The sequence below is a fragment of the Rana temporaria genome, chromosome 3 (assembly GCF_905171775.1).
Source record: "Rana temporaria chromosome 3, aRanTem1.1, whole genome shotgun sequence".
Lineage (NCBI taxonomy): Eukaryota > Metazoa > Chordata > Amphibia > Anura > Ranidae > Rana > Rana temporaria.
Window position 1 is genome coordinate 143,818,363 of NC_053491.1, and position 24,584 is coordinate 143,842,946.

Here is a 24,584-nt window from a genome sequence, read left to right on the forward strand (position 1 = left end):
TAGATAGATAGATAGATATACAGATACATAGATACACAGATAGATAGATAGATAGATAGATATACAGATACATAGATACATAGATAGATAGATAGATAGATAGATAGATATACAGATACATAGATAGATAGATAGATATACAGATACATAGATAGATAGATATATAGATAGATAGATAAACATATAGATAGATAGATAGATAGATAGATAGATAGATAGATAGACATTGGGTCTAAGGGGAAGAATGAGAGATAGATAGATAGATAGAGATAGATAGATAGATAGATAGATAATCAGATAGATAGACACTGGGTCTAAGGGGAAGAATGAGAGATAGATAAGACAGACAGATGAGAGAGATTTAGTGGTGAATGGGAGAAACATTTACTACGATCAGCAGTCCCCCCCCCCCCCTCCCTTCTGCTCTCCTCTCGAGTCCAGCTGCACACAGCTTCAAGTTTGTATGCTTGGAGCAGCACTGACTGTGAAGAGGGGGGGGGGGGGTCCTGCTTCACCTTTCCCCCAGCTTTTCACTCGTAATCTGCTGGTGAAGACAGAGACATGTGCCTGGCAGGAGAGGTCAGCCACCAGCATATTACGAGTGAATAGCTGGGGGAAAGGGTGAAGCAGAATCCCCCCCCCTCCTCCCTTCACACAGTCAGTTCGATCAGAGCATACAGACTTGAAGCTGTGTGCAGTGCTGCTCGGCGGGACCCTGGAGAGGGGAGCGGGAATCCCGCTTCCAACTGGGGGGGGGGGTTTGCTGGTGGTGACGGGGCTGGCTGTCAGTGGCAGTACTAGCGCGGGGAGATGCTGCGGGGCACGGTGGTGGTTCGGCTGGTGGTGGTGGTGGCAGGCATGGATGGATTTAGCTGCAGGGAGTGGAGGTATGAAAGTAACTGCTTACCTTCAATGGCGCCGCTCCTCTGATGCCCCCACAAGCACTCCAGAAACCGGAAGTGATTTAAATGGCACTTCCCACTGACTTCTACTTCGGTCCCCGCTGGCCAATCCCATCACACCACTAGGGCATTTTAACAAATCACTGGAGAGTGGGAGTGTGTGCGGGCGCACAGCTTGCGCCCTGCACACGCCCTAAACACGGGCAAATCAGCTTTCCAGCCTGCGATCAGCTGATTGCAGGCTGGGAAGCTTTCCATAGACCGCCGCATGTCCGGCGCCTGATCACTCTTAAAGTGACATTTACAGCTTGGGGGGGGTGGGGGGGCGGCGCCCGAGCGCCCCCTATGGACGGGCCGCCACTGGTCCCGGTGCTACTTGTTGATGGATAGTTTTTTCTTTATCCTGTAACATCCCATTCCTGTCCATATTGCCGCGAGTCTACTTCCGGTTTATCGATATATAAACACAAACGCCACTACCAATCAGATTCCCCAGATGAAGACACGTGACGGTGTCGTAACGTGTAGGGATTGGCCGTGGACAGACGTACACCTGGAGTGACGTAAGCAGGCGCTGTGAACGCCGCTGGTTGTTCCATTCATTGCACTTGATTTTTATTATTGATGTAAGCGCATTTTTTTCTTTAATAAACGTCCCCCTGCTTTTTACATATTACACTATTGGAGGCTCTTTGTTCTCTCTCCCCCTCCCCCCGCCCCTGGAACGGAGTTTCTATAAGGCCCCATGCACACAAGACGCTGGTAAACTCGAGTTCAGAGGCATTTGGGCATTTTTTTCAACTGCCCCTGAACACATTTAATGTTATCCTATGTGTCCATGCACACATTCACGTTTTTTGGCTTTTTAAAGCAGTTGGGTTTAGGCTCGTTTTTTCAGAAGCAAAATTTTGGGTTCAGACGCAAAAGTTTTCGCATTTCAGACGCAAATCGCGGCAAAACGCAGCTAAACATGGCAAAGCGCGGTACCGGCGTTTTTGCCGCGATTTCGTTTATAGGCGTTTTTAAAGGTGACTTATTTTTTTACATTAGAAATCTCAAAAATTATGGCAAATGATGAAAAAACATAAAAAAATATAATTGCATTGTGGACAATCCACAACTTGTGGCAGGTGATGTGGCCAGGTGACGTGGCCAGTGGACAATCCACAACTTGTGGCTCGGTGATGTGGCAGGTGGCGTGGCAGGTGACGTGGCCAGGTGATTTGGCAAGTGGATAATCCACTTGTGGCAGGTGTCATGGTCAGGTGACGTGGCAAGTGGACAATCCACAACTTGTGGCAGGTGACGTAGCCAGTTGACATGGCCAGTGGACAATCCACAACTTGTGGCAGGTGACGTGGCCAGGTGATGTGGCAGGTGACGTGGCCAGGTGACATGGCAAGTGGACAATCCACAACTTGTGGCAGGTGACGTGGCCAGTGGACAATCCACAACTTGTGGCAGGTGGTGTGGCCAGGTGACATGGCAGATGACGTGGCAAGTGGACAATCCACAACTTGTGGTAGGTGACGTGGCCAGTGGACAATCCACAACTTGTGGCAGGTGACGTGGCCAGTGGACAATCCACAACTTGTGGCAGGTGACATGGCCATGTGACGTAGAAGGTGATGTGGCCAGGTAACGTGGCCAGGTGACATGGCAAGTGGACAATCCATAACTTGTGGCAGGTGACGTGGCCAGGTGATTTGGCAAGTGCATAATCCACTTGTGGCAGGTGACATGGCAAGTGGACAATCCACAACTTGTGGCAGGTGTCGTGGTCAGGTGACGTGGCAAATGGACAATCCACAACTTGTGGCAGGTGACATGACCAGGTGACGTGGCAAGTGGACAATCCACAACTTGTGGCAGGTGACGTGGCCAGGTGACGTGGCAAGTGGACAATTCACAACTTGAGGCAGGTGACGTGGCAAGTGACACGCTAAATACACGTACACTGCTGCTCTCTCAGCTGCTCTGGTCTCACAAAATGGCTGAAATGGTTAAATAATACTGTTTTTTGAGCTTAGGGAGGGTCTTCTGATGTTTCTTAACCAAATTCTTATAAACTAAAACGCGGTAGAACGCTGTTTTTTGCGTTTAAAAATGTGTGTTTAGATGAGTTTGCATTTGCGTCTCGTGTGCATGGGGCCTAAGACCTCATGTACAGGGGGCAGTTGAAAACCTCTTCTGAACGCTGGAAACTGACAGCTGATAAATGACAGTGAAAAACCTCAGTTTAACAGCTTTTACATACTGAGTTTAGCAGCAGTTGAGGTTAGAAGCTTTTTTTTGAAGATAACCTCAAGAGACCCTCCCAAATGTCCACAATGCGGGGAAAACATATACATTATTAACTATTTCAGCCATTCTGTGAGAAGAGAGAGCAGTGTGCTTTAACTATGGAGTCTCTATCTAGCGCTCTGCCAATCATTCTCTCTCTGCCTGTCTGTCTCTCTTACTCTCTCTGCTGTCTGCCTCTCTCTGCGCTCTCTCTTTGCCTGTATCTCTCTCGCTGTGCCCGTCTCTCTCTCTCTCTCTCGCTGTCTCTCTCTCTCTCGCTGTCTCTCTCTCCCTCTCCCTCTCTCGCTGTGCCCGTCTCTCCCTCTCTCGCTGTGCCCGTCTCTCCCTCTCTCGCTGTGCCCGTCTCTCCCTCTCTCGCTGTGCCCGTCTCTCCCTCTCTCGCTGTGCCCATCTCTCCCTCTCTCGCTGTGCCCGTCTCTCCCTCTCTCGCTGTGCCCGTCTCTCCCTCTCTCGCTGTGCCCGTCTCTCCCTCTCTCGCTGTGCCCGTCTCTCCCTCTCTCGCTGTGCCCGTCTCTCCCTCTCTCGCTGTGCCCGTCTCTCCCTCTCTCGCTGTGCCTGTCTCTCCCTCCCTCTCTCGCTGTGCCTGTCTCTCCCTCCCTCTCTCGCTGTGCCTGTCTCTCCCTCTCTCTCCCTCTCTCGATGTGCCTGTCTCTCCCTCTCTCTCTCTCGCTGTGCCTGTCTCTCCCTCTCTCTCTCTCTCTCTCTCTCGCTGTGCCTGTCTCTCTGTCTCTGCCTGTGTGTCTCTCTGTCTGTCTCACCACCACCCCCCTCCCCCTTGCAGGTAACCGCATGTGGTGAAAATTGTGTTTCTTCCACAAAGATTTTTATAACAGCTTACCTGTAAAATCCTTTTCTTGAAGTACATCACGGGACACAGAGCAGCCATAGTAAATTACTATGTGGGTTATATGCACCTATAGGTGAATGGATACTGGTACACTCAAAAGACAGGAAGTCTCCCTCTATACAGGGAGTACCTCAGTTTTTATAGCAAAGCAATATATACTGGTATATCTCAATAAGAGGGGCGGGACCTCTGTGTCCCGTGATGTACTCCAAGAAAATGATTTTACAGGTAAGCTGTCATAAAAATCCTATTCTCTTTAATCGTACATCACAGGACACAGAGCAGCCATAGTAATTACTACGTGGGATGTCCCAAAGCAATGCCATCTGAGGGGAGGGAGACACAAATAAAGGCAGACCGTCAGCGCCCAAAAGCGTCATCCTCTTGCCATCTTACATCCACCTGATAGAATACGACCAAGTTGTGACCTTGCAAATCTGAGTCATAGAAGCCTGGTGGTGCACTTTAACTTGAAAAAGGTTAAACAATCCTTTTCAGACCATAGGCCTGAACAACAACCTGACGAATCCACTTTGAAATAGTTCGGCTGAAGTCACATCCCGTCTTTTAGAGTGGCAGGTAAATATTTCCTGTCTTTCAATTAAAAGACAACCAATCAATTGCTCAGCTATTCAAAGGAAACAATATATAATGTTGGGAATTTCTGGTTATCAGATAGAGAAGATACCCCTATGTATTCTCTGCATCAACATGTGAAGGCACAGATCTAGAAGTGATCAGAACATGTATTCTCTGAGATGAGACTTTGACACTACATCACTTTGTTGGACTCTTGTATCATCTGTGGACTTTGGACTTTGTATGTTATTGGAAGTTAATTAAATTTTGCGTTCTCTGGAGAGCCTGGTGAGTTGCTGCGAAACAACGTAATTTATGGTCATCATACTAACATCTAAGATATTAATTATCTGACCGGAGTACTGGGCACTATACACTATATACATGATCACTACATTTATTGGACAAATTTGATCACTACATATGCCCTTCACCCCTCCCACAGTGTCCCTGTGTCCTCAACCCCTACCACGGTGTCCCCCCTGTGCCCTCCACCACCCCCATGGTGTCCCCCCCTGTGCCTTCCACCCCCACAGTGTCCATCTGTGTCCTCCACCCCCCAGTGCCATGCCCCCACGGTGTCCTCGTGTCCTCCCCCCTGATGGCTGCCCTGAGAGACACACTGTGCCAAATCCCAGTGCTCTGCTGTGTGCCCTATTGCGTTCCCCATGTCCTGTGATGTGCCCTGCTGTAAACCCTGATGTGCCCTGTGTGCCCCTTGCCCTGTGAGGTGTCCTGTGCCCTGCTGTTTACTGCCTAATGTGCTCTACCATGTGCCCTGCTGTGTGCCCCATGCCCTGTGATGTGCTGTGTACTCCCTGATGTGCCCTGTGATGTGTGCCCCATCTCCAATCGGTTTCAGTACCGTGAAGAGATTTGAATAAAACCACATACCCTGCTCTTCTGAGGGGTCTCTATGATTACACACCAAGACATCAATCGGTCTAGTAATGGAAATAAAGAGCTTCCTTTCATTGGGGCTTTGGGGATGTTTGAACTTAGAAAGCGAACCTTCTGAAACTCTAATTAGCCTAGGGCTACCACAGAGATGGTGGATGCCAAGCCCCTAAAAGCCACAGAAGTCTTCCCCCCACTTTGATCGAGCGGGGGCGCACCTTCAGATGAAGGCCTTGGGACTCCGGTTTGTAGGCTTCTGCCCTCAGGCACATCTGTAGTCATATGCAAATAAACACATATGTACTTGTTTTTTTCTGGAACAATTTACCTATGTATACAGCTTTAATGTATGCAGCATGTGTTAAAGCAATATACTTCTATGGAAGCGGGCATTCATGGAAACATGAGTCCATACAAATATGCTTTTAGGCAAAATATGAAAAGTGTGCACTGTACACACGCATTCATGTAGCACGTGTGCCATGGAACAAGCATCTTTGCAAAGCAAGCATGCGTTTATGAAACGTGTTATGCAACATTACGCAACACATATCTATGCAGACATGTAATCCTATGCAATGAGAAATCATGTATATTTACGTAAACATGCCTCCTTATGCAACCTTAGGCGATCATGCATCCTTATGCGATCAAGCCTCTCTGTGCAATCAAGCACCCTTGTGCGGTCAAGCATCTTTATGCGATCAAGCCTCTCTGTGCGACTATGTAAAAACCATGTATATCTATACAAACATAAAAACATGCATCTTTATGTGACCATGTATCCTTAAGCGATTCTGTCACCTTATGCGATCACATATTTTTATGGGATCAACAATAAACATGTTTGCTTTTTTGTTTTTACACAAACATATCCAAACATGCATTTTGTACACCCATGATCATGTATTTTTATGCAAACATGTGAACTGGTAAAAACCATTATCTTCAGCAACCGTGTGTTTCAGCAACCGTGCATACCAGCACCTGTACTTTGAATGGATCCTTGATCCTGTCAAGGATCTTCTTAATGGAGCTCTCTTAGCACAACATTAACCAGGACTTCCTGTCTTTTGAGTGTACCAGTGTCCATTAACCTATAGGTGGCGTATAACCCACATAGTAATTACTATGGCTGCTCTGTGTTCCGTGATGTACGATAAATATATATTTTTTAGCAGAAACCCTGGAGAATAAAATGGCGATTGTTGCAATATTTTATGTCACATGGTATTTGCACAGCGGTCTTTCAAACATTTTTTTTTAGGGAAGAAGACACTTTGATGAAATAGCGCACACTTGTGGAATGGTGACAAACTACGGTACCTACATATTTTTTTAAAGGTTACCAGGTTAGAGTTACAGGGGAGGTCTTTTTCTAGAATTTTTACTCTCACTCTGATCTCGGTGATACATCACATGTACTTGATCACAGTTTACATTTGTGGGCGCGACGTGCGTATGCATTTTCTTTGTCGCACCAGCACGTGGGCGCTTTAAAAAAAATAATATTATTTGCTTACATTGTCCGTTTAAAAAAAATCGGATCATTTTTATTGCTGTAATGTAAACATCCCTTGTGACAGTAATATGTGGTGACAGGTACTCGTTATGGAGGGATAGGTGGTCTAAAAAGACCCCAAATCCTTAGTTCCCACTTAAAAATATTCAGATCTGCAAAAACAGCGATTCTGAATACTGTAAAAAAAAATGTAATTACCACCATTGGCGGCCGAGCAAACCAGAAGTGACTTTGTGACTGCACTTCTTGGATTTTCACATAGGACACTCGAATAAAGCCTTTTCCGGCATTGTTCCAGTCTCAACATAGTCGGCGGAAATGCGGAATCGTGGATTGGGTCTCCCGGTGGGACAGGAGAGCCGGGAAGGGCGGCGGGAGGGGGGCGTCCCCTCCCACTCCTTTAGGATAACAGCTGAGCGGCCTTCAGTCGATTCGGTTGCTATCACTAACGAGCCAACCTCCTGCTCTAATAAGCGGTACTGGGGGGATGCCTGCAGCTGCAGGCATCACCCCGGTATAACCCCTTCATGCCATGAATACAAATTTGTGTACGGTCGGCGTGAAGGGGTTAATAAAGCAGCCAACTGATGACCTGGAAAGCATCTGCCTCTAAAACTGCAGATTCTGATGTATTTATCCTGTCTTGCTGTTGTGCATCCGGGCCTTCCACTTTTCTATCCTAGTTAGACCAAGTTTACCCTCTTCTCTTAATGCGGTAAGTGAACACACTTGACTGAAAGCTTCAGCTTCTTGGCAATCCGACACATAAAATATTTTTTTGGCTGCTGAAAATCCTTGCATAAAGCACCATTAAAAATTTACCTTAGCAGATGTGGGACGTTCTTGAGGATTTTCCTTCAAGCATTTCTTAATCAAAACTTCAACTTCTGGCCAGGGTGGGCAATTATACTCTTTGACTGGATCTAGAAAAGAGAGGATCCATAATCATATATTTGAATTCTTAAAAGGAAAACTATAAAGGATTTTGTTTGTATATATAACTGTGGGCACTCATGTAAAAAATCGTGTGTTATGTGTAATAAAAATCTGTTATCTATAAAAAAATAGTACACAATGAGCATATCTGCTCCCTTCATATTACCCTTCTCAAAACAAGTCTAAGCTCGTACTCACTGATGACAATGCATTCTTTCTATGGATTCTAATTGTATGCATCTTTTGCGGAACATTGCAGTAACATATCAGCTTAGTGTGTAATCTCAAAATCTGTATTTTTCAAGGAAACTCCAGTCAAAACCTGGTACATAAATATAGGGTGGAGATGGATTAGAACATCTGTTATGCCGCGTACACACGATCATTTTTCGGCATTAAAAAAAACACAACGTTTTTAAAAACGTCATTTAAAATGATCGTGTGTGGGCTCTGCACATCGTTTTTCATCTTCTGAAAAACGAAAAAAAAAAAAAAAATTCAAACATGCTGCATTTTTTAACGTCGTTTTAAACTATGTCGTTTTTCGGGTAGTAAAAAATGACCGTGTGTGGGCTAAAACGACGTTTTAAACCTGCGCATGCTCAGAAGCAAGTTATGAGACGGGAGCGCTCCTTCTGGTAAAACTACCGTTCATAATGGAGCAAGCACATTCATCACGCTGTAACAGACAGAAAAGCGCGAATCGTCTTTTATTAACAAGGAATCGGCTAAAGCAGCCCAAAAGGCGAATAGAACTTCCCCTTTAGAGCGCCATCGTACGTGTTGTACGTCACCGTGCTTTGTTCATCATTTTTTAAAAACGATGGTGTGTGGGCAACGTCGTTTTTAATGATGAAGTTGGAAAAACATTGTTTTTTGAACATGCTGAAAAACTACGTTTTTTTTCATGCCGAAAAATGATTGTGTGTACGCGGCATTAGGCTTTACAAGCAATGTTCCTCCTGGGGAAATGTACCCTTACTTTCTGATGTGCAACAGGAAGTTAGGGAAAATCTTTCCTGTCAACACAGAAATAAATTTAGTTAGTGACAAGTATAATTCAAAATATAAGCTCACTGAGAACATATTTTACCTTTCAAGTAAAAATAAAGATTCGATGAGTTCAATGCTTAAAGTCTTGTTTTTTTTTTCTCTCTAAAAATAACAAAAACTTCATACTTATCTGCCCTGTGTAGTGTTTTTTCACAGGGCAGCCCAGATCCTCCTCTTCTCGGGTTCCTCTTTGGCTCTCCTGGCCTTTCCCTCCTGTCGAGTGCCCCCACAGCAAGCAGCTCCATTCAGACACAGAGCCCTAGTTTGGCACTGCCCCCCTTCCTACTGATTGGCTAACTGACTTTGAATGACAACAGACGGAGCCAATGTTGCTGCTGATGTCTCAGCCAATCGGGAGGAAAGTCAAGAATGTCTGAGGCACTCGTGCACATCGCTGGAGAGAAAGATGGGGCTCAGGTAAGTATAAGGGGGTGCTGCTGTACACAAAAGTATTATCTTAATGCATTGAATGCATTAAGATAAAAAAACTTCTAACTTTACAACCACTTTAACAGCCAGTCTAAACAGTCTAGCATCAGAATAATTAAAAATATAATTAAACATTGTGACAGGTAAGCCACGTTTGCGGTGTAAACCTAGGAAATTGAAAATTACACAATGTTGGAACAACCTAAAATGTTAACATCCTGTTCTGAATCCAATTAAAGAATTATGATTCACTAGAAGACACACATTATTAAAGACTATTTACAGTAAAACCTTGGTTTGAGAATAACTTAGTTTGAGAGCGTTTTGCAAGACAAGCTAAATTTTTTAATAAAGTTTGACTTGATATACAAGCGATGTCTTTATATAAGAGTAGCGTCATGTCATAACTAAGAATAAAATAGAAGAGAGGCACCTTTAAGTGTAGCAATATGGTTACATTTAATCAAGGTACAACATTTTGAAACTCACGTGATTGATGATTAAAAGAGGCACATCTAAGTATGCAGACATCCGGGGTAAAGCTGTCCACATAGAGCATCCTCTGCACCACTATTGATGTCGTCCCTTCTACAAGCGGTTCAAGCCTCACTTTCAGATCGCTCTCCTGCAAGGTAGTCTTCCCGTCACAATTGCAGACTGAAAGCAGTGAGAGCCATTGGTGAGAAGGACAGTCTATGTGGACTGCTTTTCCTCCGGATCCCTGCATACTCAGATGTGCCTCTTTTAATCATCAACCATGTGAGTTGCTAAATGTTGTCCCTTCATTAAATGTAACCATATTGCTAAACTTAGAGGCGCCTCTCTTCTCTTTTATACTCTGTAGCTCCTGCTGAGTTTTGCTTCTAATCCCCTTGTGGGGCTTCCATTTGTGGATGGGCATTTTATGCTAACACAACGCATCACATTACTATAATCTTTTTAAATCTACTATAGACTGAAGGACTTCTGAATAAATGGTTGTGGAACGAATCATTTTAGTTTCCATCATTTCCTATGGGAAAATTTGCTTTGATATACAAGTGCTTTGCCTTGCAAGAATGCTTCCGGAATGAATTATGCTAGCAATCCAAGGTTTTACTGTACTTTTAATACAAGATCTGTTACAAGACATATCACCTCTATAGGCCCGTTTATAAATTATGACTGTCAGCTCTTCTATATTCATATTTTATCTTACAACATTAATAAGTAAAAATGTACTAGTCTTTAATTTTACACTACACCAAAAAAAATGCATCCATAGATTATAGAAGCTAGTCTATGGGACTTTACCAGTGGACTAATATTCAGCAGGTTTCAAACGCTAAATCCATGTTAATTAGGGCTAAACATGCAGGTACCCATTTATGACTATGTGGGCTAGGAGACAAACAATATGCCAATATAAATTTGCTTATCCGTAAAATCCTTCTCTGTCGTCCATGGACGGACACAGCCTTCACAAATCTCAACATATGGGTTATGTTCCTGTTCATAGGAGAGGATTAGGCAGAACATGTTAGATATTTAAATACATGTTACTTTAACAGAGTTGAACAGCCCTGCCCAGGGGGCGGTCCCTCCGGACATAACCCTCCACCCTGCAGCATGCAGCCTCAGTTCGTAACAAGCAGTACAAACCTAAAAAGGAGGGGTGGGTGCCGTGTCCGTCCAGGGACAACAGAGAAAAGGATTTTACGGCGAGAACAAAAAATCCTATTTTCTCTTATCGTCCATGGACGGACACAGCCTTCACAAGTCTTGACATATGGGACGTCCCCAAGCAGTGTAAAAAAAAAAAGTGGGAACAGTATCAGTAAAAACAAACAACTTCACCCCAAAACAAGCAGAGCTCCTCAACGGAGGAGGTGCAACTTTAAAGGGTCACTAAAGGAAATATTTTTTTTAGCTAAATAGCTTCCTTTATCTTACTGCAGTCCTGGTTTCATGTCTTCATTGTTCGTTTTTGCTCTGATGTTGCTGTAATCCTTCTCTGTTCTGAACAGTCTGTTTCCTGATGAAAAAAGTTATGGGAGCTTTCTCTCTGTGGTCACTAATCAAAGAGGTGCGATTACTGTGTGTCTAAAACCCCTCAACACCAATCAGTTTCGTTTTCCAAACCATCACTGCCCTGTATTGTCTCTGTTCATCACAGAAGAATGAAACAGCATGCAAAAACGAAACTGTAACGATACATTATATGATTGATTTTTACCTATTTTTAATAATTTTTAAAAGGAATCAGTTAACTATTATGTCTCTATACCCTTTTCAACTCCTTTAAACAGCCTCCTGCAAAACCTTGCAGCCGAAGGAACCATCTGAAGATGCACTCACATCAACCTTGGAAAAAGTGTGAACGGACGACCAAGTCGCTGCCTTACACACCTGTGAGACAGACGCTTGATGTAGGAAAGCCCAGGAAGCACCAATTGCCCTGGTTGAATGTGCTGTGACCAAAAAGGGGGGCGCCCGCCCCTTAAGAGCATAGGCCTGTATGACGGTCTGCCTAATTCATGAGAAATGGTGGCCGACGAGACCCCCAGGCCCTTTTGTGGACCATACACCGACACAAACAATAAGTCAGACCTCCTAAACTGAGCCATAGCAGACCGGTACACCCGCAAAGCACGTACCACATCTAAAGTATGTAGCGCAACCTCCTTAAGATGCGCAGGCCAAGGACACAAGGATGAAAGTACAATGTTCTTGTTAAGGTGAAAGGCCGAAACCACATTCAGAAGAAAGGAAGGTTGCGGGCACAACACCACCTTATCCTTATGGAGGACCAAGTATGGCGACTTGCAAGGCCGCCAATTCAGAAACACGTCTGGCAAAAGTAATGGCCACTAAAAAGGCCACCTTCTGAGATACTGTCAAGAGCGTAATCTCTCAGATTTTTTCAAAGGGAGGTTCTTGAAGAACCAAGAGCACCAAATTCAGATCCCATGGAGGAAGAGGTGGTTTAAGAGGGGGAAGTATATGACGAACCCCCTGCACAAAAGTACCCACCAGAGAATGGGCCGCCAAATGCCGCTGAAAGAACACAGCCAAGGCTGAAATCTGTCACTTAATGGTGCTTATAAATGGTACATATAAGGCAAGTTTCTGATCTACTCCTCGGTGTAAAAAGAGCAGGACCCTGGAAACCAAATATGTCCATGGACGCCACCCCATCTCTTCGAAAAAAGATGTAGGCCTTCCAGGTGCGATGGTAGATCTTTCCTGGAAGACGACTTCCGTGCCCTCAGCATGGTTGAGATGACCGAGTCGGAAAGACCCCGGTCACTTAGTACCTGGCATTCAATAGCCATTCCGTTAAAGCCAGTGACTGTAAAGCAGGATGAAGTATGGGACCCAGAGACAGAAGGTCCTCCCGCATTGGCAGCCGCCATGGTGCATTCGCCACCAGGCGCGCGAGATTGGCGTACCAAGGATGCCGAGGCCAATCCGGAGCGATTAGAATCATCGGGATCCCTTCGGCCTCCACTCTGCGGAGCAGCCGAGGAAGCAACTTCAATAGGGGAAAGGCATAAATTAGCCGATACTGACCCCACGGGGCCACCAACGCGTCTGCCCAGGGATCTCTGGACCTGACCACGAACCTCAACACTTTGCAGTTGAGGCGAGAGGCCAGGAGATCCAGGTCCGGTGTGCCCCACCTTCTGTAAAGGAGTTGAAACACCTCCGGATGCAATGACCACTGCCTCTGGTCCAGCATCTGGAGACTCAAGTAGTCTGCCTGCCAGTTTTCTTCGCTCGGAATGTAGACGGCCAACAGAGCCGGCACGCTTCTTTCCGCCCACCGCAGGATGTGAGCCACCTCGGACGCTGCAGCCGAGCTCCGTGTTCCCCCCCTGATGGTTGACATAAGCCACCGCTGCGGAGTTGTCTGACTGAATCCTTATTGGGCGACATTGCAACCTCCTTGACCACAAGATGAGGCATAGCCTGATCGCCTGAAGTTCCAGGACATTGATCGGCAGACGGGATTCCTGTAAAGTCCAGAGACCCTGGGCCGACTGGACCCCCCAGATGTCCCCTAACCTGGGAGGCTGGCCTCTGTCGTAATCACTGTCCACTGGAAGGGAAGAAACAACTTCCCGGACCGAAGAGCCGGGGATCTCAGCCACCAATTCAGAGAGACTCTGACTAAGTGGCTTAACTGAATCTGGCAATCCAGAGACCATGGAGATTTGTTCCATCTGGACAGGGTCTCCTTCTGCAACACTCGAGTTTGGAACTGGGCATACAATACTGCCTCCAAGGAGGCTATCATCAGGCCCAAAAACGGAGACATTACCATTTGCGGGATGCCAACAGCTTCACCGCAGACAAGTCTGCAATTTTTCCAGGGGAAGAAAGACTCTCGCCTCCGGAGTCCAGAGTCAACCCCAGGTATTCCAAACGCTGAGTCGGTGCAAGGACCGACTTGTGGATGTTTAACACTCACCCGAATTCCCGGAGGGTCTGGCTGGCAATAGACACATCTACCTCTAATTCTGAGCCAGGAGCTGCTCTCAGAAGAAGATCGTCTAAGAAGCCCACAATGGCAATGCCTCGTCTCAGCAAAGCTAGAATCGGTGCGAGCACCTTGGTGAAAACTCTTGGTGCCGACGCTAGGCCAAAGGGAATAGCCAAAAAAAATGATAGTGGTCTTCTCCTATTGCAAAGCGCAGAAATTTCTGGTGTCCTGCGCAAATTGGGACATGCAAGTATGCGTCCTTGATGTCCAAGGATACAAGAAAGTTCCCCGGATGGAGCGCAGCCACCACAGAGCGAATGGATTCCATGCAGAACTTCCGTACTCTCACAAAGGCATTTAGGGCTTTGAGGTCCAAGATTGGACAGACCCTGTCCTCCTTCGGGACCACAAACAGATTTGAAAAAAAATCTTGAAACCTCTTATCCTGAGGAACGGGTAAAATTACCCCGCAACTTAGCAAGTCTTGCACTGCCCCCAATAGTGCAGACCGACGAGCCGGAAGGAGAGGGAGATTTGAGGGAAAGAATCTGTTCAGTGGACAGGAAAGAAACTATCTTGTATCCTGAAAAGACCACCTCGCAGACCCACTGGTCGGAGAGCAGGGAGGTCCACCGAGCTGTGAACCTGCGAAGCCGTCCCCCCGCGGCCCAGACTGACGAAAATACCACTTCTGCTCTTACCTCCAGTGACATCTTTAACCACTTAAGGACCGCCTCCTGCACATATACATCGGCAGAATGGCACGGCTGGACACATGTACGTACAGGTACGTCCTGTCCTAGTACCCAACCGTGGGTGGCGCGCTCCCACGACCCGGTCCGAAGCTGCGGGACCCGATCGCCGCTGGAGTCCCGCGATCGGCCCCCGGAGCTGAAGAACGGGGAGAGCCGTGTGTAAACACGGCTTCCCCGTTCTTCACTGTGGCGGCAGCATTGATCGTGTTATCCCTTCTATAGGGGGACACAATCGATGACGTCACACCTACAGCCACACCCCCCTACAGTTGTAAACACACTTCAGGTCACACATAACCCCATCAGCGCCCCCTGTGGTTAACTCCCAAACTGCAATTGTCATTTTCACAATAAATAATGCATTTTAAATGCATTTTTTGCTGTGAAAATGACAATGGTCCCAAAAATGTGTCAAAATTGTCCGAAGTGTCCGCCATAATGTCGCAGTCACGAAAAAAAAAAAAATCGATGATCGCCGCCATTAGTAGTATTTTTTTTTTTTAAATGCAATAAAACTATCCCCTATTTTGTAAACGCTATAAATTTTGCGCAAACCAACCGATAAACACTTATTGCGATTTTTTTTTCCAAAAATAGGTAGAATACGTATCGGCCTAAACTGAGGAAAAAAATGTTTTATATATTTTTTGGGAGATATTTATTATAGCAAAAAGTACAAAATATTGAATTTTTTTCAAAATTGTCACTCTATTTTTGTTTATAGCGCAAAAAAAAAACAAAAAAACGCAGAGGTGATCAAATACCACCAAAAGAAAGCTCTATTTGTGGGGAAAAAAAGGATGCCAATTTTGATTGGGAGCCACGTCGCACAACTGCGCAATTGTCAGTTAAAGCGACGCAGTGTCGAATTGCAAAAAGGGGCAAGGTCCTTTAGCTGCATTTTGATCCAGGGCTTAAGTGGTTAATAATGTCGTCCAGCGAGGTACCAAAAAGTCTCCCACCTTTAAAGGGTAAATCTACCAGGGCTTTTTTGGATGCTTGGTCAGCAGACCAGCATTTCAGCCAAATCACTGCAGAAACAGAGGCTCTGGATATCAATTCGGGCTGCATCCAGGGTAGCATAACAGACATATACAAGGCCCTGGACCAACTGGTCGGCCAGTCTAACATACCCATTCAGTGAGTGAGACACCAAGGTTGCAGTCAAAATAAGCCGCAATGCAGACCCTAGCATGGTAAACATGGAGCGGGTCACCGCCTCGGACCTCCTATCAGTATGGTCCTTGAAAGCAGGGGTCCCTTCTATAGGGAGAGTGGTTACCTTGTTTAACCGAGCAACCGGGGGGTCAACCACCATAAGAGAAGCCCATTTTTTCAAAAGGGTAACGGACCACCAGGCACTGAGGGACCACAAAGGACTTCAGCGGCTTTTCCCATTCCTCATCAATGAACTTGTCAAAAAAGGACACAAGGAAAAACCTTTACAGAGTGGTCCGACTTGTGCGACCTAAAAAAAAAAAAGACTGAGCCCTCAGTGGATGCCTCAGCTGCACCATCCAGCTAAAGGGAGTCCCTCATAGCACTGATGAGCGCACTGACAAGTGCCCTGTCCTGCACTGACCCAGGCGAGGGGTCTTCCTCACATGGAAGGTCCTGGTCGGCATCCTCTGACAACCCAGAACCGGGGTCCTGCGCCGTAGCCAGGCCCGGGTCTGAGTCAGAGCATTCCCCAGGAGATGGCGGGGGGAGGGGGCGCTTTGTACCCCCCCTTACGCCTGCATACCACTTCTACCCTGGCAAAAAATAATTCCAGGGCTGCCGACAAAGTGTCCATGGGAACCGCAGGTGCAGGGGCACCAGCTGCCACCTCTGGTCTGTTAGGGGAAGAAGGACCAGATACTGACTCCATAACACAGATAGCTCTCCGGGACCTATTCAAGACCTGAAAGTCCACCCTCCTTGCTGCACTGACCGGGGTGGGGTTACCCAGGAGACTCACCAACCCAGCAAGAGACTGCTCAGCACCGCTGCCCACCCTCTATACACAGTGTGTGTTGTGAGGAAAAGATCTGTGAGAATTGTGCTGCGTGCCGTTCAGAAAGCCAGCACTAGAGGCCAAACCCCAAACAAAATGGCCAGACGCCTCAGAGATAACAGGGCGCGACCACAAGAAAATGGCCGCTCGCAATAACACAAGCTGCGCCACAGTGAGGCCACGACAAAATGGCCGCCAATGGGAAATTCCATTGTAATCAGCAGGCATGCAAAACATGGCGCTGACAAAATGGCGGCGAAACACTGCAATGTGGATGAGAAGGCTGAATTGGGCTCCCCTGAGGCAGAGTACACCCCCATAGAAAAAAAACGGGGCCCAGACACCCCACAGTCCCCCAGTAGGAAAAGGAGCCCCCCCACAGGTCCACCCCGGTAGCCGCGAGTGTAGAGCAGCAGAGGAATGCCCAGTCATTCTGACCCGCCGAGGCAGGAGGGACTGTACTTAATGGTCCATGTGAGGACCCACTGGCGAATTCCTGACAGGCATACAACCGAGTTGGAGTAGCAGTCCACTGTGAGTGAGACCACACAACAGCTCAGTCATGTGTGAACCCTGGAGCAAAATACCCCCCCGCCATCCCAGGAGTCATGGGGTATGTCGTGGCAGACCCAGCGCTTAGCTAAGGTGTGCTCACGTTCGATGGCCGGACTGGGGAGACTATAAGGATCTATATATCCAGCCTGTCACCCAGCCAGCAGTTGATAGAAGAATCTCAAATAAGATAAAATAAAATACAACATTATTTCAGATCGCTGGGCCCAAAGGGAGCCACGTCCTTCTCCTCTGCTAGGCAGAAAAAAACAGGCTGCATGCTGTAGGGTGAAGGGTTATGTCCGGAGGGACCGCCCCCCTGGGCGGGGCTGTTCAACTCTGTTAAAGTAACATGTATTTAAATATCTAACATGTTCTGCCTAGTCCTCTCCTATGAACAGGAACATAATCCATATGTCAATACTTGTGAAGGCTGTGTCTGTCAATGGACAATAAGAGAAAAAACAATTAAATCATGAACAAGGCACACTATACAATATTGCAACAAGGAATAGACAGAATAGAGTGATGTGCTTGCATGACCCAAAATGGAATGGTTTTGCTATATTTCTGGGCTTAGGTCAGTTGTCACACAATACAAAAGCAAATTAATGAAATGGCGGTAATGCCTATTTTATGCTGGTAAATTATTTATGCTGCGTTACCTGGTTTCTTCATATTGCCCCTGACATTAACATTCTATTTGGAATCAAAGAAAGAGGTCTGCTATTCATGTAGGTTTGTTCTTATTTAAAAAAAAAAAATGTAAAGTGTGCTGAAGTGCATCAAATAAAATATTAATATGGAAAAGTTGCAATCATACCATGTGATATCAACATTGTTAAACAAATACTAAAAATATGTTGCGCTGACCTGAGTTGATATACGCAAAAATCCAGTATTAAAAAGAAACAAGTGTAATAAACTATCAAACTGAATATAAAATTCCAATTGTGATAAATATTTGAAGAAAACCCCTCAAAAAGGCTGTAAGGTGACGACTATACACTTTAGTAGCGGATAGGTGGAGATGGGTGATAACAGTGGCTTAAAGGAAGTGTGGAGTCCACCACCCAATAGTATCCAGAAAAGGCTTACCAAATGAGGTAAGAGAGAGGGAAGAGAGAGAAGAGCGAGAAGAGGAGGGCTGCCGCTGCCGTTGTCTGGTTGATCAGCGCGCGGGGAACATAACAGCTTTCATTTCAATAGCTGTGTGTTCCCCGCCGTGCACCAGTATATGACGGCGCTTGGCGAGGAAACAAACAGCTATTGAAATGAAAGCTGCTATGTTCCCCGCGTGCTGATCAACCAGAGGTGGCAATTAACCCTTGAGGTCTGGCTAGTAGCTCAGGATTTGAAATCTTGAGCCCTGGGTTATATGCCATTACTTTCTGGTGACTGGACATTGGACTGACAAAAGCTTTGCTGGGTACCACCCCCCAATGTCCCCATATACCCTGGCCCACGAGGCTCCAGTTATTTTTAGCAAGCAGTAATGAGACCTGGGACCTGTGTCCTGTTCTGCACTCCAAGATATTGAATCTACATGGTACGTTAACATTTCTGAAGAATGGGGATGAGCAGCAGGAGGTGTATTTATCCAGAGACTAGCATGTGGGGGTGGGGGGTGCATAGTCTGAATCTGTAGACCCCCTTTAAAAATATTGGTGTAGGATGCAAAGATGGAAGTACAATGTCTTTATTGAGGTGGAAAACTGATACCACCTTAGAAAGGAAGGTGGGCCCTAGGCATAAGACTACTTTGTGTTTTTGAAGGATGAGGAAGAGAGGGCTGCTAGCCTAGAGTCTTACAGATGTGATAGCACCCAAAATTACTACTTTGCAGGAGCGATACGTTAAGGCGATTCCCCCGATGGGTTGGTTCAAAAGGAGGTTTCTGCAGGACAAAAAGCCCCACAGTAAGGACCTAAGAAAGCAAAATCTAACTCTACGCTCCTGGAGCAGTTCTCTTTGAACCAGTCCTCTAAGAGGTATTGGAAGAATTACTTGATGAGTCAAGAGGCGGTTCGGGCATTCTACAAATCTGACTGCCCTTTGTCAGAATTTGGATGATTTAAAAGAAAAAAGCGGTGAGAAGAGTTTCTCAAAACTATTTTTATTTTGTACCCCCTTTGAAACCATAATTAAATGCACAGGTCTAGGACATGTGTGGTCCAGAATTAGGCAAACTGTAAAAGAAGTCTCCCCACTCCTAGGAGTAAGGACGTCCCTTCATCAGGAAGAGGTCTTCAGGGAACACTTAGTTGGCCAATTTTTACACCAAAAGGAAAGGCTGATTTTGGGCTCTTGGGTAGAGTCTCTGCCTTTTTGCTGGTACAAGCTTCCGCAGAGGGAGGTTTATAGAACTTTTCTGTATAGAAGAATGTTTCCTCCTGTAACATATCTTTACATGCCTCAAACAGATGTTCTCCTTTAAGGGGATACATAATGGGGCATTTTTTGCCGGAAGCTTCAGCTTTGTGTCATATGCTGTTCTAGAGCAGACACCAAAAGAACAAGGCAGAAGGTAATTGCTGTAGTTGTTCAGCTAAAGTATGGTCCTGGAATGCAAGGTTGTGTTAGTTGCAAAATCAAATGGATGGACCAACAAAGAGCAGTGTGCTGCCACGTCCCCAATATTGCAATAAAACAGTCATGTCAACCACTTGCTGGGTCCCTGAAACAGAGTTAGAATTGGATGCAGAGACTGGGGCTAGAATTGGGTCCTATACCGATGCAAGGGGAAAATCCGCATTCAGGGATTTAGTGTTGTGCTGGCCATTGGCAGAGTGAATGTTTGCCTGACCTTTTGCCATGGCTCTTTGATTTCTGCCATTGCTTCAGGTGAAGCAAAATACAGGACAAGTTGCTACAGGCCAAATGCAGCAGGCTGGATGTGGTCGACAGGCTGAGTTTAGCTACCCCAAATCTATAGACAGGGCCAATAAACACTGTACAGTTCATACAGGGCAAGCTTTTTATTATTTTCTAAATAAAATAATTCTTACCAGGCAACTTTCCATTGATTGCAAGCTCATCAAATTCATTTGGAAACTTTAGTCCTTCAACCATTCTTGCTCCACTTGTCAAGATGTCATAAAGCAACAGCCCAAAAGAATATACATCAGCCTGCTGGTTGTAAATTACATTTCCTCTGGCAACTTCAGGAGCTCGGAATCCTAAAAGGGCAACAGAACCGATTTATATTTTGCATTTTGAAACATCCATTACCTGCACCTCCAAGAAAACTAGCAGTGGGCTAAAACATCCATTACCTGCACCTCCAAGAAAACTAGCAGTGGGCTAATGGCCAACAGTCTTCATATACAGAAATCAATGCTAACCCAATGCTAATATATTCTTAGCCTCTAATGTATATAAATATGAAAACGCTCCAGGTGGGTGCACACTTTCACACAAACACTACTAAGTGCCAGTCCTACTTGTTTCTATAGATACGTATAACAGGACAAAGAGTGATGGCAGTCCAGGATAAAAATCTGATTCTTTATTTCAATCCACTCAAACAGAGTACATCAAAAAGCAAGATTTTTCACATTTTATGCTCACAAGTGCTTTTTTAATAGAAAACACACAGCTGTTGCTATAAAAAAAAATCACAATTTCACAAAAATCATTAATTTCAACATTGTAAGCATTGTTGAAGGGCAGTAAAAGCAGACACTCAAGCCCCATTTATATCACCCCCCCCCCCCCAATCCCATGTAATGTACGACCGGCTCATCTATTATTATGGAAAAGGGTCCTGTGCTACATTGGTGTGATTGCTGCATGAGTTTGGTCCTATAGATGGCAATAGAAATCCAGCAAAAAGGCATGCATATGCCTTTTTGCCGGTGTTGTGTTTGTTGTCAGGAGCCGGCACCCACTGACCTAACAACCAGCGACTCATCCTTGCCATCAGCCGGGGATTCCTGACTGGCAGCAGAAAGTAAACAAAAGAGCCCTGTTATTAAAAAATAAATAAAAATGGCCTAGGAGTCCCCCTCACAAACCATACCAAGCTTTTTGGGTCTGTTGTGGATTTTAAGGGGGGATCCCCACACCAAAAATTAACAAAAACAAAATGGTGTGAGACCCCACCCCCCTCAAAAAAATACCAGACCCTTACTCGAGGAACACAGTCTGGCAGGTGAATGCCAGCTCCATAAGAACTAGCATCTGCAAATGAAAGAAAAAAAATGCAGCAGCATGAAAACTGCGTCAAAGCACACCGATTTTGCACTATAAAATCAGCCTAATAATCAGATAATGTTGCAGCTGCGCTAATCTGAACCTAGTCTTACCGCTTTCCAAGTTGTATGTTAAGAGCAAGACAAAATTGTAATTTCTCGACTAGCAAAAGCTGTTTTTGGCCTCTTTTCAGAAAACAGGAAGTGTTTGGTTTAAAAGGAGATGCAAATTCTCAGGAAACCACTCTATGAATAAGCTTCTATGAGTTTGAAAGGCATAAGAGATCTTGGTATTTGATGCAACTTGTTTTAATTGAACACAATAATTGTTTTGATTGAAATAAAGCATACAGAATTTTATGCTGGGAGTAATGTCAATAATGGTTAATCTGTGTGTCCACTTTAGGAGAACATGAAAGGAATGATAAACATTTTTAATCAGCTCACACTTTTAAATCAGACAAAATGACTTAAAAACAATGGTATCCATAACTATGTATTGCCAAATTTCTGACACGGAAACTGTGGAGAGCATAAGGTAAGGAGACAACACAAATTATTTGTCCAGGTGCCTTGAGGGTCTGTAGGAAGCTCACATTTTACCAAGGAAACCCTTATGGATGACCTTTTGTTTCACAGTATTTGGTCTGTAAGTTACAGAGTCCAATATAGACCTCCATAAACCCCTCTTTCCAAAAGTCTGGATTTCTACCGATATAAACTTCAATACAGTCCCCTGCTGGGCTCAATGCACATAAGGGATATCCACAGAGCTCTACCTCTTATCCTAAAGCTTTGTTAACCACTTAACCCCCGGACCATATTGCTGGTCAAAGACCAGAGCACTTTTTGCGATTCGGCACTGCGTCGCTTTAACCGACAATTGCGCGGACGTGCGACGTGGCTCCCAAACAAAATTGGCGTCCTTTTTCCCCCACAAATAGAGCTTTCTTTTGGTGGTATTTGATCACCTCTGTGGTTTTTGCACTATAAACAAAAATAGAGCGACAATTTTAAAAAAAATTAATATTTTTTTACTTTTTGCTATAATAAATATCCCCCAAAAATATATAAAAAAAAAAATTTCCCTCAGTTTAGGCCGATACGTATTCTTCTACATATTTTTCGTTAATATTTTTTCGCAATAAGCGTTTATTAATTGGTTTGCGCAAAAGTTATAGCGTTTACAAAATAGGGGGTATTTTTATGGCATTTTTATAAAAAAAATTTTTTACTAGTAATGGCGGGGATCAGCGATTTTTTTTCGGTACTGCGACATTATGGAGGACACTTCTGACACATTTTTGGGACCATTGGCATTTTTATAGCGATCAGTGTTATAAAAATGCATTGGATTACTATAAAAATGCCACTGGCAGTGAACACTAGGGGGTGGGGAGGGGGTTAAGTATGTTCCCTGGGTGTGTTCTAAATGTAGGGGAGGTGGTCTCACTAGGGGAAATGACTGATCTTCTGTTCCTACATTGTAGGAACAGAAGATCAGCATTTCTCTCCCTGACAGGACCGGGAGCTGTGTGTTTACACACACAGCTCCCAGTCCCCGCTCTGTAATGAGCGATCGCGTGTGCCCGGCGGCACGGGAGTCGGGGGGCGAGCACGCACCCCTAGTGGCCTGCGCGAGAGCCGACGTATAGCTATGGGCTCTCAAAACTGAAAGGCATCCTACATAATCCCCAGTGGGGGCAGCACATTAAGACCTATATTACACATATAGGTCATGGTATCAAGGTGAGAGTACAACCATTATTCCTACTCCTTGAACATTTCAATTATTTTTCTGGACCTTGACGGACTGTAATTAGATGTAAACAAACACTCATCTGGCCACCCATTGAATAAACATGGAGTTTCTGGTCAAACTATCAGGAGTCTATAGTTGTTATATTTATTTCCACACTTGTTCATATGATTTTTTTCATTTATGACGGTTTACCAAAGAAAACATTAAAATTACCAGGAGTGCCTTCTGAGGTTTTAATTCCCATTCTGCAACAGTATTGTGCAATGCCATAATCTGCAATCTTTGCAATAACAGCAGAGTTTGGATACAAAGTGAACAGCAGAACATTGTGAGGCTTCAAATCCCGATAGATTATCATTGCTGAATGAAGATACCTTTTTTTGGAACAAAAAAATATATTATAATTCAAGCACAGTTAAGCAGTGATATTACCATACTGCAGGATGCTAAACACTTCAAATGCATCTAAAAACATTTAATGATCTTGATTTTTTATAACATTATACTACATAAATATGATTTTTTGCATATGAAAAGAACAGTTGCTTTACTTTAGCTGACCATGGCGGTCAGCAGACATTACATTGCACAGAGAAAGCAATTGGCTATCAATTTTTCCTTGAAAATGACACATTATTCACGCATAATCTTGACTTTTACCTCAGCCCATCAGCTACATGGACAGCTATCCGGTGCTGAAGAGTTCTGGTTAGGCAACCACTGTCTTGTTGTAGCATACGGTCAAGGGAACCTTTGGACGCAAGTTCCATCACCAACATTCTAGGTCGAACACCAGCCGCCAGCAAACATACCAAGCTTGGGTGATGGAGTTGACTAAGTACTGTCAGTTCCTGAATAACAGTGGACAAAAGACAACGTAAAATATAATTTTGCAATATATAATTTGTAATATATTATTTGGTGTAATATAATTTTGCTCTCATCAAATTTCAGTAATTTCAGGGAAAAAAAAAAGCTTAATTTAAAAAGTATAATGGGAAAAAGTACAGTGGGAAATGTACGGTAATCACAAAGCGCACACACCACCACATAATTTCCATTTGCAAAAAAAAAAAAAAAAAAAACTTTAAAAAGGGAGAAATGCAGATTTTTTTTATGGCACCCCCCCGAACAAAATGCAACATTTTAAAATATTGATATATTTCAATACCTTAAAGTTGTTGTAATGGCAGAATTTTTTTTTAATCTTAATGCACAGAGCCCATCTCGATTCAGCACTAGAGACTAGGCTGTCTAGGACTCTCCCTCCTCATTAGCTGCGACAGCACACAAAGCGCCATTGGCTCCCACTGCTGTTAATCAAAGTCAGTGAGCCAATGAGGAGAGAGAGAGGGGCTGGATCGCGGCTCTGGGTTTGAATGTAATACCTCA

The 24,584-nt window shown here is 44.8% G+C and overlaps 1 protein-coding gene across 5 annotated transcripts in view; it reads right to left on the bottom strand.

Annotated features, from left to right (window-relative positions):
* The window catches only part of LRRK2 (leucine rich repeat kinase 2), a 376,481-nt gene that overhangs the window by 49,716 nt on the left and 302,181 nt on the right, over positions 1-24,584 (bottom strand). For all 5 annotated transcript variants that reach the window (XM_040343608.1, XM_040343610.1, XM_040343612.1 and 2 more), the window contains 4 exons: positions 23,853-24,043; positions 23,406-23,566; positions 20,246-20,416; positions 7,874-7,974 (listed from right to left, as the gene is read on the bottom strand). In XM_040343608.1, coding sequence (XP_040199542.1) covers positions 7,874-7,974; positions 20,246-20,416; positions 23,406-23,566; positions 23,853-24,043 — 624 coding nt within the window. The remainder of the gene's footprint in view (positions 1-7,873; positions 7,975-20,245; positions 20,417-23,405; positions 23,567-23,852; positions 24,044-24,584) is intronic.